Source organism: Chaetodon trifascialis, chromosome 13 (assembly GCF_039877785.1).
Source record: "Chaetodon trifascialis isolate fChaTrf1 chromosome 13, fChaTrf1.hap1, whole genome shotgun sequence".
NCBI classification, from domain to species: Eukaryota; Metazoa; Chordata; class Actinopteri; order Chaetodontiformes; family Chaetodontidae; genus Chaetodon; species Chaetodon trifascialis.
The window spans coordinates 24469315-24480856 of NC_092068.1; the positions used below are offsets into that span (position 1 = coordinate 24469315).

Below are 11542 nucleotides of genomic sequence, written 5' to 3' on the forward strand. Positions count from 1 at the left end.
TTATCACCGACACCTCCTGGTTCATTAGCACTCCTGGCAGTCCGTAGTCGCTGGTGTTGCCACCTGTTTGAAATGGAGGGAAGTTGAGTTTGTTCTTCGTTTCTTCATCGCCTGCAGTGTTGTTCTTCGTGGATCTCATGGCTGTTTTCACAAAGGTCCAGTTGTGATCCACAAGCTTTAAGTGGATCCCTCAGATGATTGTGCTCCTTCTCTTAGGCCTGGACACTTGTTGGTACAGTATCAGCTCAGTGTGGAAAGCTTCTGATGACTAACTGATGCTGTGGTGGGCGGTGAGAAGCTTTTGGGAACTTAATAACAATGAATTTGTTTCAGTTGTGATACAGACATAAATCCACCTGTAGAGGTGTTCAGGACGAGCAGCAGGCTGAGTGGTGAGAGAGTTATATGCATCACTGAACACACACAGGGAACTTATTAACTGATCAGACACAAACTGTCCAGCTCCTGAACGAGTCTGCAAACTTTAATCAAGTGCAGTAAAGAAAACTGTTGCATCATCAGGGCTGAATCTAGTCCAAAAACAAGAGAACGATCTGCTTTGATTCACGCTGGTCTAAAAAATCTTTTATCTCACAGCCTTCAAACACTCTGAAAACACTGAATCCTCAAACACACATTTTATTTTCAAACATTTGTCCAACTTGTCCTTTTTGTTCACTGCTAAAAGACAAAATTACAAAGTGTCTTGTTTGTTTAATTTATACAAAAGCATGAATGTAAAGTGACTGCAGTTCAGGTGAAGCTGATCTGAGGTCTGTTGACGGTGTTATACAAGTGCTGAGAGAACAGGTAATCCTCAATAATCCTACTGAATCCAACAATATGGCATTGATGAGACGGAGGATCAGGACTCATAAAAACAGGATCAACTCACATCAGAGGAGGAACAAACAACTGATCCGTCAGCAGCTGATGTATCTGAGCTTTCCACAAACAAATTTACATATAAATCTAACAGGTAGTATGTTTAAGATATTTCATTAAAAGACATAAAAAACAGACAGTGACATTTTTAAAAACAAAATAGACTTTATTCTTTATTCTTCACTCTAAATAATGTTTTCTGTACAAAGTGTTAGTTTTCCGCAGAGCTCAGATAATGTTCAACCGTCCCTGAACACCTCCTCGTCCGTCCGCCACACCGAACAGCTCTCACAAATCTCTCCTCCAATCAGAGCACAGCAGCTGTGCAGCATCACTTGTTGCCGGGCTGGGCGGCGATGTAGAGTGCCACCAGGCAGTAGAGCGTACCCCCGACTGTCAGACCCATGGTGGTCCGGTAGAGTAGCTTGTCTATCACGCCCCTCTTCAGGTGGACAGGGATGCCGTCTGACATCTGACAGAGACATAGGTTACCTGTGAGGGGCGGGCTTATAACATCATCATAAAGGTCACATGATACGAGGCAAACCAACCCCTTAAACCTCTTCAAATACCACAGGAACCTCAAGGACTTATGACCCACCATCACTGTCACCCCATCAAGAACCACTCAACATATTTGACTTCAGGACCTCTTCACTGACCTCTCCAAACTCTGCAAAGCCTCATGGAACCTCTGGGAGTCTGAGTCTGAAACACTGTACAGGACCAATTCCCTCAGTGACTCCTTCAACATCCTGAAGAACCTCTGTGACCCACCAATGACCAAAACATTAAAGGAACACTGTACCCATGGTACCTTTTCCAGGACTGAGAGCTGGTACCTGCTCAGTTAGTCGCCTTCATTGCCTTAGGCATCGTGAGGAAACACTGACGTAGCTCTCATAAATCAAAGTACAATATCACTCAAATACACCAAGGACTTTGCACAATGTCCAACATCAAAAGACTGCACAGAAGTCACACAGGAAGATATTGCACATTCCCCCCCGAGAAACTTCCACACACTTTACAAACTGACACACTTTGACCGACTTAAACAAATCTGAAGTCACACCAGCAGAAATAATCATTACTGCTGGCTGTCAGCAGCCGCAGACCAGCCTGCAGGCAGCCATGACATCAGGACTTAAGCTTCAGGTGTCCCCACCCACACCTGAGAGCTGCTGCTGATGGCATCACAGAATTACCTGAAAGACCTTCTGCAGGTCAGGGACGCGATTGGCTCCCAGGTACTGACTTCCTGTTTCAGACGCCAATTTGGTCGGAGTTGCAAACGTGATGGGAGGACTGACAGGTGGGACTCCTGGACGCAGACCCTGCGGAGACAGACAGGTGGAGAGAGAGAAACAAGAGGAATGAGACAGGACCTGAATCAGACACTGACCAATCAATCAGCTTCTTCTTGATCTCAGCCATCATTAATATATTGACCTTTAAAAACCCACGACCAGTCGACCTCTGTTCGATAAGGAAATCATTGTTAGTTGTTGCTCTAACTGGATGTGATGGGTATTTAAAGACCGACTGATTACATGGAAATATGATCAGATGATTGATTGATGATAAAATTATCTTCAGCCCTGATGTCATTCATGAACATAAATGTTAAAATATTCAAAAGAAACTCTGCAGACTGTTAACCTGACACTTTATTTTGATTTAATAAATCAGGAAGTCTGTCAGCAGCTATTTGTCCTGACATCACTGATCATCAGTAACAAACAACAGGACAGAGGGGATCGATCAGTGAACAGATTAGCGGGGTTATCAGGAAAATAAAGACAGACCCATCAGTCCGCAGATCACATTTAAACTGCTTTTAACTGATTTATTGATAGACTGTTCGATAACTGGTCACCGTTATAGTCTTGCTGTTCCTGGTTAGCTTTAGCAGCTTTCCTCCAGGTGCTACCAAGGTCACGCGGTGTTCGGGTCTCACCTGCGGTCTGTAAGCGGTGGCGGGAGCTCCGGTGAGCCGCTGAGTCACTCCGTTCAGTTTGTAGTACATCTCTTAGTCAGATAACACACCTGGAACCAACAATATTTCAAGCGGTTACTCTGAACACACCGCGAAGCAGCTGCTCCGCGCCTCCTGATGACGACACTGATGACGTCCAAGTAGCACAGACGGACCTTTGTTTAGAGGGCGTCCGTGAACTGCCTGAATGGAAGTTAAAAAAATAAAAAATAAACAAATAAATAAATGCCAAGTAGTAGGTTTTGACATGTTTGAAATATGTGGGGCCTTTCTGTGTGAAGCTTGCATGTTCTTCCCGTGCATGCGTGGGTTCTCTCCAGGTACTCCGGCTTCCTCCCACAGACCAAATCTCCACCCATCTCCCAAGCAAGTCCTATCATACAATATGATAGAGAACAACATCTTCTTAGATTGTTGGTGGACAACATTTTTCACCATGGTCAACAAACCATTGGGGAATACTCATGAAAGGGTGAAAAAAGGACTACGAACTGTCACATTATGGTTTCTCCAGGATACTTGTCTTGACCCCTCAGTCCAGGACTAAACTCTTGTTCCAGAGGGACTCTCCATTTACCACTAGGACCAGACAATAGAATTGGAGAAGAGCATGGTGGAGGCATCTGCTTCGTGATCAACTACCAGTGGTGCTCAGATGTGGAGATCATTTCTATGTGCTGTTCCCCTAACCCTGGAACACCTTATGATCAGATGTCATCCTTACTTTTTTCCGAGGGTGCTTACGCCAGTTGTTGTCACAGTGGGTATATTCCATCACACCTACCAAGCTGGATGAGCTGTATGGAGTTATTGACTGGACTGAGACCTCATGGCCAGAGGCTGCTTTTATTATGGCCAGGAACTTTAACAACACGACCTGTGGAAAGTCCTGCCAAGATATCAACAATACATCAGCTGTCCTCTGTGTGGTGGTAGCACATGGAACCATTCTTACATTTCTTAATGGGATGGATATCAGGCCATCGCTCACCTTCCTTTTGGCAGATCAGATCACCTGTCAGTTCTGCCTCTGCCTGTCCATAGGTAGAAATTCAAAAGGGACAGTCTGGTCACATGGACCATTCAGTGCAGGGCCAAACAATCATAATCGGAATGTGTTTCAGGACAAAAACTTTGACGCGTACAGGGATGGGTAATTGGCTATATCAGCAAATGCATCGATGCCATTGTACCAAGGAGTACCGAGGACCGCCATACAGACATTCCTGAAACAGAAGGTCAGGGTTGACAATGAAGTAACATAGACTGATGCGTACAACTTGGGTGATTTGAAGGAACACATGAAATTCACATACATGTCCAGAGAGCTATTAGCAGTGCTAATACTGTATATTTATTTACAAGCTGTTTAACCATCACAGAATATATATTTATTAGTGCACCGCGTTTCTAAAATCCTGGTCTCACCTGTACATAACCCTCCTACATTACAGTTCATTCATTTCATCTCTACCATACACTTGCCAATCACAGTATTTTATGTTTTCTTTTATTGTAAATTTCATATAAATTACATTACAGAAAGAAGTGTGATTGGCTCAAGGTTAAAGGGATAGTACATGAAGTTGTGCTTTGGTTTGAACCCTGCAGTATTTTACACCAAGGAGGAAGAAGAAGATGAAGAAGAAGAAGTCTTCGTGAGATGATTCACACTTCAGCAGCTCCACCATCCTGACATTCAAAACCAAATGTTTCCAACACTTCAATTTCCTGTCTCTGAGTCTGTCGTTGCCGTGGGAACAGTGGATGGTGTCCATCGAGTCCCAACAGATCCAGTTACACCACAGACTGCTGATTTAACCCCTGACAGTCTAGAAAGGTGTGAGGAGGGGTGCTACAGGACACAGTGACATACAAAGAGTTCATCCTCTCAGGAACAGTAAGTAGATCTGCAGATGTTACTGTTTCCTGTGTCCAGGGGAGATCATGAAGATCCAAAGAAAAGTTCATCACTATCCGACCTGCAAGTGCTCACATACATACACAAGTTTGAGAACTGAAAAGAGAAAAAATATTTTACAGGACTTTGCTTTACTAAATATTTTTTTCAAAGAAACCAGAAAGATCCAGGAGGCATCAGTGTCATTTATTGACAATTAAAGGGAAGTTTGTCCTCTTTTAGGGAAGCAAAGAAGGATTTGAATATTATAATCAACTGATCATCTGATCACAAAATCTAATCACTACTGAATACTTAACATTGAAATCTAAATACCACTTTAATTATCGCACTGAACTACTTTACTTTGAAAACCATCATCTTCAAGCCAAATGGATCACAACTGTCAGAAAGTAACCATGGGTCCATCAGAAGAGCTGGACAGAGGACCTCAAATGTCGTCCAGTAACTGGAACTGCTGTCTGAGTGCATCAAGCTTGTGTCCCACTGCACATTCTCAGTGGTGTTTCTGCTGCTGGTGCTGGTGCCATCTAGCTAACCGTCATGTTTCTGCTAGTTTTGAGCAGAACTACTTTAATTCAGGATGTGTTGTAAACAGAGGGCATTTCATAACGCACAACAGAAGTACACTAGAAGAAAGATCACCTACGAGCTTTGTTCTGTTATTACAGATATTCATTTTCATCCTAAAAACAAGCATCAACTAACTATTAATGATAAGAAGACGCAGAGGACTATTACATGTAAGACAAATAGCCTTTTTTGGACATTCTTTCTTTCCAGGTGGGAGACTATGTGCTTAAAATGGTTCAAAATTAGGTGCACAAACCACAACAGAACCTGTTCTATGAGGGTGATAAAGGGTTATGAGTGGAGGTGCCATATCACACGTAATACATCGATCAGAGCATCTATTAAAACATGTATTAACATATCTATTAACACCTGCATGGATGTAACCTGATTGGTCCAAATGAGTCCAGCATGTTGTTTCAAAAACCTTTTCTTTACCTAAATTATTATAATTATTATTTGCTCTTCTTAACTGCTTTGACAAACAGCTTGTCTGTGCTGCACAATCTGGAGAATGAATAGTGCTAATGCGTCATTTTACAGCTCTCCGATTCCCTGATACAAATAAACTGAAATATGCCTCAACAGATGTAATTTGATGGGAAAACTTGTTTCCTGTTCACAGTGTTCAGTTTATCCACTTTCAAATCAGTTTCAGGTCATTTTACTTCTTTTTCTCAATTACAGACAATTCAACAAAGATGGATGATAACACTCCAACAAATAAATGAATATTTACATGAGTTTTAAGGATCTCTCAGACACAGCTGTCCGAGTATCTCTTTTTAAAACTCACATGAATGAGTGAAAACTCATTGTGTAAGACCGCATTTTCTGTTTACCAAGAACTTCAGATTACACAATCATGTCACTTCAGAAGAAATTGCAAGGAAAGTATGGACATTAAACATTTCCAACTGCTGGATAAAATGTACGTGAAAAACATAAAACAAACCTTCAACTCCTAAAAAACTTTGACTGAACTGAAGTGAGGCAGCTCGTCAGGTGTGACTCATAATAGTAAAAATGCGTAGTGCTTTCGTAGGACCTGGAGTTACAGTTTGTAATGTTTGATATTGACGTCTGTAGAATTTATTGCCTGGGTGGCGTTGGCAGCGTTGATAAATGCTGTGTTGTGGCGTCCACATCAGCAGCATTGGTGAGTCGACGAACTCAATAGTGTTGGTCATTGGCCAGTTGATGCACTCAATTGCATCGATCATTGGCCAGTTGATGTACTCGATAGCGTTGGTCATTGGTCAGTTGACGTACTCGATAGCGTTGGTCATTGGCCAGTTGATGTACTCGATAGCGTTGGTCATTGGTCAGTTGACGTACTCGATAGCGTTGGTCATTGGTCAGTTGACGTACTCGATAGCGTTGGTCATTGGCCAGTTGACGTACTCGATAGCGTTGGTCATTGGCCAGTTGACGTACTCGATAGCGTTGGTCATTGGCCAGTTGATGTACTCGATAGCGCTGGTCATTGATCAGTTGATGTACTCGATAGTGTTGGTCATTGGCCAGTTGACATACACGATAGCGTTGGTCATTGCCCAGTTTACGTACACGATAGCGCTGGTCATTGATCAGTTGATGAACTCGGCAGACAGGCTATGGGTGCAGCGGGTGGAGCGCACCTTGAGCTCATGGTAACACTGGACGAAACTGTGATAGATGAAAGTGATGGGCAGTGCCAGCAGCACAATGCCACTCACCACGCAGAGACCGCCCAGCACACGACCCGCCACCGTCACAGGGTACATGTCCCCATACCCAACTGTTGTCATGGAGATGATGACCCACCAGCAGGCAGCGGGGATGCTTGCGTAGTCCTGGTTTCCAGCCTCCAGATCCAGGCCGTGCTCCAGCAGCTGGGCCAGTGCGCTGAAGATCGCCATGGCGACACAGATGAAAACCAGCAGCATCATCATCTCGCGGTAGCAACGTCGTAGCGTCAGGCCAAGCGTCTGTAGGCCCAGGAAGTGACGTGCTAGTTTGATCACCCAGAAGATCCGCATAATACGTAGGACACGCAGTGTGACGCCGGCCCGCTGCAGCTGAGAGTTCTCCCCCGTCAGGATGGTCACGGTAACAGAGACGTAGTACGGTGTGATGGCCAGCAGGTCAATGATGTTGAGAGGACGACGGACAAACTCACATTTATCCCGAGACACAAGGAAACGGACGATACACTCCGCTGTGAACCAACCAATACACACGGCCTCGATGATCCTGCAAGGAGACAACCAATCGGAGAGAGGGGGGAGAGAGAGGGCCAGTCAGAAAGACAGAGTCACAACATGGAACAATGGCATTCTACATGAGCATGATGGTCCAATCAGACTCAGAAACAGTCTATGCCCTCCTGTCCTACCTGTGCTGGTCCAGGGTCTCTGCAGTCTTCCAGTCCGGTAAGGTGCTGGCGCACAACATCACCATTGAGATGACCACGAACAGCACCGACACCGAGGCAAGGATCTGAGCCGCCAGCGAGGACGTGGGCTCCTCAAACGTCCTCCTCATCCTCTCCAGCCAAGGGCTCTGTGGCTCCTCAGGGCCCCGTGGTTCCTCCTCAGGGAAGAAGTGGACGAAGCAGTCGGACATGCGGTCATCAAGGCGTCGCTGGCAGCACGGCTGCAGGTCAGCGCTTTCCAGGCCCCAATACAGCATCTCGTTATAGAAGGATAGCTCGCACATGTGTGGCACGAAACGCAGCTTCCCATGCTGCACATACAGCATAATGAAGCTGAAGGCCTCCGAGTGCCGGTCGAAGAAAAACTCATTTCTGTCACGGTCGTAGTCGTCGCAGAGCTCCAGCAGCTCGCTCTCTGACACGCAGCGATGCAGCCGGCTGAGTCTGCTGAGAGGAAGGTGCTTCATCAATTCCGCCGAGAAGGAAAACCTGCGACCGCCAACATTCAGGATGCAAAGACTGCTTCCAAACTTCATATTACTTTTCTTTAAAAACACAAACTGCTTCCAAACTTCATATTACTTTTCTTTAAAAACACAAACTGCTTCCAAACTTCATATTACTTTTCTTTAAAAACACAAACTGCTTCCAAACTTCATATTACTTTTCTTTAAAAACACATACTGCTTCCAAACTTCATATTACTTTTCTTTAAAAACGTTGCTGTTTTCCAAACTTGACACTTTTCTTTGTTAAAATGTTGCCTGCTTCCCAACTTTGTCTGTTTATTAAAAAGCTGAAGCTGCTTCCAAACTTTCTGTTTGTGCTCTGTTACTAAAAACATGTAGTGCTGCAGCCAAACTTCATCTTGTTGTAGTTAAAAAAAAAAGGCTTCCGAACTCCATCTTCTGTTAAGCTGTTTCATCGTCCATTTGTTGAAAAGCTGAAGCTTCTTCCCTCTCAAACAGAAGTTTTTCTGTCTCATCAGCTTCCGGTTTCCATCTTCTGAGAGAAACCTTGTCATCGTCAGTGCATGAATGAAATAAAAAATGTGTCAGTAATCAACAACAACACGAGCGTCATTTCTGTTTCAATGACCTGATTTTAAATGAGCTCAGCATCTCTCACACTCCATTATTGTACATTTTCTAGTGAACCACTGAATGTTGAAAATATATATTTTCCTTTGAGCTAATCTGTTTGATCTCTGACAGTTTTAGACGACCGAAGTGACTCAGAAGCAGCTGTGATTTAACGCCTCACATCAACATTAAAAACTCACCTGATCTCAGCGTTGAACCTGAAGCTTCATGCGTTTCAATTCTGCATCAAACACCTGAAGCAGGTGATAAGTGCACAGTAACAGTGGATCCTTTTTGACTTCTGGTTTGTTTCTTCTCATTGTGAAGCTGAAGAGCAGCAGCAGCAGCAGCAGCAGCAGCAGTACATCGTCCTCCTCCGCCTCCTCCTCCTCCTGTCTGAGAGGAGGAGGATCAGAGTCGATGATTCAAACACTAAGTCTGAGCTGCAGAGAATCTGAACCTCCACAAAACTACTTAGTGTCTGACAGACTGAAGGGAAATGCAGCTCCTCTTCATCTTCATCCTCCTGTTTTTATTGTTCTTTTTACTCATTGTCCTCTTCTTTTCTTCTCCCTCTCCTCCCTTTTCTCCTCCTGTTCTGCATTTCATGTTCCTCCTCGTCCCCTTCAGGTCTGATGATGTCCTTCATCACCCATAATTTAACATTTAATCCTCTTCATTTTAATTTCATGTTTCAATGAACATCAATGCAGACATAAGTAATGAGACTGTATGAATTAATTATTAACCTGCAGTTTATTGTGAAGAAATAGCTCCCCCTGCTGGGTGGTCAGCATGTTTTTCATCACTGATCTGAAGTTAAATCTCTAAACAGGAAGTTGATTCTGAGTACGAAATGGTAGAAACTCACGGAAAGACTCAAATGATCTTAATCTGTCACGTGTCATTACAGATGTACAATGTGTGAAGTGACATCCATCAAAAGGCTCACCTCAGAACAATTTACCTGTGGATTATTTACAACCTGCTCAAACTGTAACCATGGAAACAGACAACAGTCAGCTGGATGGAAGAAAAAGTCTGAATGTGATGATGATGAGAAGGAGCTTCTTTTCATGTGATTTCTAAACACATTGATAGACTTTTTTCTTGATATGATTGTGACAAGGTGTGCAAGCATGTGTGTGTGTGTGTGTGTGTGTGTTTACAATTGACAGTTTTTTATCTAAAAAACAGTTATTGTTACAGGCCAAATGTGTATTTCATCAGAATCTTCCAATGGAAAAATAGATTGAATATTTGCTTTATTTTGTCAAAGCCCAAAAATGAGTAGAGAAATTTCCAGATTTTGTTCCGCTGTGTTGAGTCTGCAGGTCCAGCTTCAGCCAATCAGAGGCCAAGCGGGACTCTAAGTTGTTTTGACAGACAACAATCAAACTAGTGTTTCACTGCAAGTGTGACGAGCAGAACTCAAAGATCCAAGTCCAAAGATTCCAAGAGTTTCATGAAGTCGAGGTAAAACAGAAAGTCAGCCAATATGGCAGATTGGTTTGTAGATGTGAGATTTCAGGCCTTCTTTAGAGACTCTCCATTCAGGGACAGTGAAGTCCAGGTTAGCAATAGCTTCCAGATAATAAGAACAAGAACGTAAATGAGAAGCAGCAGCAGGAGGCAAAGAAAACACTAAAGTCTTGATACTAAAGTAGTTTTCATAAGGAGGACAATCATCAAAATGTCGAGTCTTTCTCTTTTTTACTTCATAGCTTTTATTGCAATTCAAAAGGAACCATTTCTCTTTACGACAAACATGGAAATCTTGGCTGCGATGACACAAAGCAACATTACAGGACGGTTTGACACTAACAGCCCTCAGCTTAAAGACACTATCATTCATTGAAATTTGCATATAAACAGGGAAGCTCCCTTGTTTTGAAGAGCCCTAAAATAGAGTCAAAAATATACATTTCTAAAGAGGCACCATAAAGTCACTACACATCTTTTTTTTCTACAAACAGCCCTCTGGCCACCCAGTCGCCACAATGAATATCGGCCTTGTATGTTTCTGCAGAAACTTCACCTTTCGTGACATCTCAGTTTTCAGGTTTACGTTGTGAAAATGGTGTGGTTAAGTAGGCTCAGAAAAAGATCATGTTTTGGGTGAATTGCCCTGTTTAATCGCACAAACGGCACTGAAAAATGTCCTAACGTCTTATTTGAAATAAGTCACCACAAACATGACTCAAACAGGGCTCTCGTGTAGTTGTCAGACCACCACCGTCCCTCCTTCTCCTGAGAAACTCAGCTCATATACATGTACCACTAATCTGAACTACATCACTCTGATACCTATTGTTGAAACATCAATATGATATTTATGAAACCTGTAAATTTAACGAATCCTGGTTTGCAGAAATGCACAATACCGACATTTTATTCTGGTAACTGGGCTGTTACTGGATTTCTTTGCAAAATACAAGTCAATTCTTACATCTCATAAACATTCCTGCTTTATACTTTTCATATATATGTATATATATTTATAGAATTCAACAAGACACAAGAAAATACTACTTTCTTTGCAACAACAAAAAAATAACAAAAGTAAAAAACAGAGAAACATAAAAAATGTCTCAAGTGGAGTACGTTTTTTGTAAAATGCATTCATAGACTTCAGCTTGTTGTCCATGAAGTGACCTGAAGCTGCT

General features: G+C 43.0%; 2 protein-coding genes across 2 annotated transcripts; both read right to left on the reverse strand.

Annotated features, from left to right (window-relative positions):
• Nucleotides 1-1031: 1031 nt before the first annotated feature.
• LOC139341221 (cytochrome c oxidase subunit 7A2-like, mitochondrial) lies at nucleotides 1032-3015 on the reverse strand. Its single transcript, XM_070977613.1, has 3 exons — nucleotides 2846-3015; nucleotides 2094-2222; nucleotides 1032-1357 (listed from the first exon to the last, which is right to left on the reverse strand). The coding sequence occupies exons 1-3, from the start codon at nucleotides 2912-2914 to the stop codon at nucleotides 1217-1219; spliced, it is 339 nt and encodes a 112-aa protein (XP_070833714.1). The 5' UTR covers nucleotides 2915-3015; the 3' UTR covers nucleotides 1032-1216.
• A 1189-nt stretch (nucleotides 3016-4204) lies between these two features.
• On the reverse strand, nucleotides 4205-9274 carry LOC139341258 (voltage-gated potassium channel regulatory subunit KCNG3-like). The gene is made up of 3 exons (XM_070977674.1): nucleotides 9077-9274; nucleotides 7756-8810; nucleotides 4205-7613 (listed from the first exon to the last, which is right to left on the reverse strand). Exons 2-3 carry the CDS (start codon nucleotides 8328-8330, stop codon nucleotides 6968-6970), a joined length of 1221 nt encoding a protein of 406 aa, XP_070833775.1. The 5' UTR covers nucleotides 8331-8810; nucleotides 9077-9274; the 3' UTR covers nucleotides 4205-6967.
• Between the last annotated feature and the right edge of the window lie 2268 nt (nucleotides 9275-11542).

Coding starts and splice junctions, on each gene's coding strand:
- LOC139341258 (XM_070977674.1), bottom strand. CDS start 8,330: ATGAAGTTTGGAAGCAGTCTTTGCATCCTGAATGTTGGCGGTCGCAGG. Junction 7,614..7,755: donor GAGACCCTGGACCAGCACAG/GTAGGACAGGAG, acceptor GTCTCCTTGCAG/GATCATCGAGGCCGTGTGTA.
- LOC139341221 (XM_070977613.1), bottom strand. CDS start 2,914: ATGTACTACAAACTGAACGGAGTGACTCAGCGGCTCACCGGAGCTCCC. Junction 2,223..2,845: donor CCACCGCTTACAGACCGCAG/GTGAGACCCGAA, acceptor CTGTCTCCGCAG/GGTCTGCGTCCAGGAGTCCC. Junction 1,358..2,093: donor ACCTGCAGAAGGTCTTTCAG/GTAATTCTGTGA, acceptor TGTCTCTGTCAG/ATGTCAGACGGCATCCCTGT.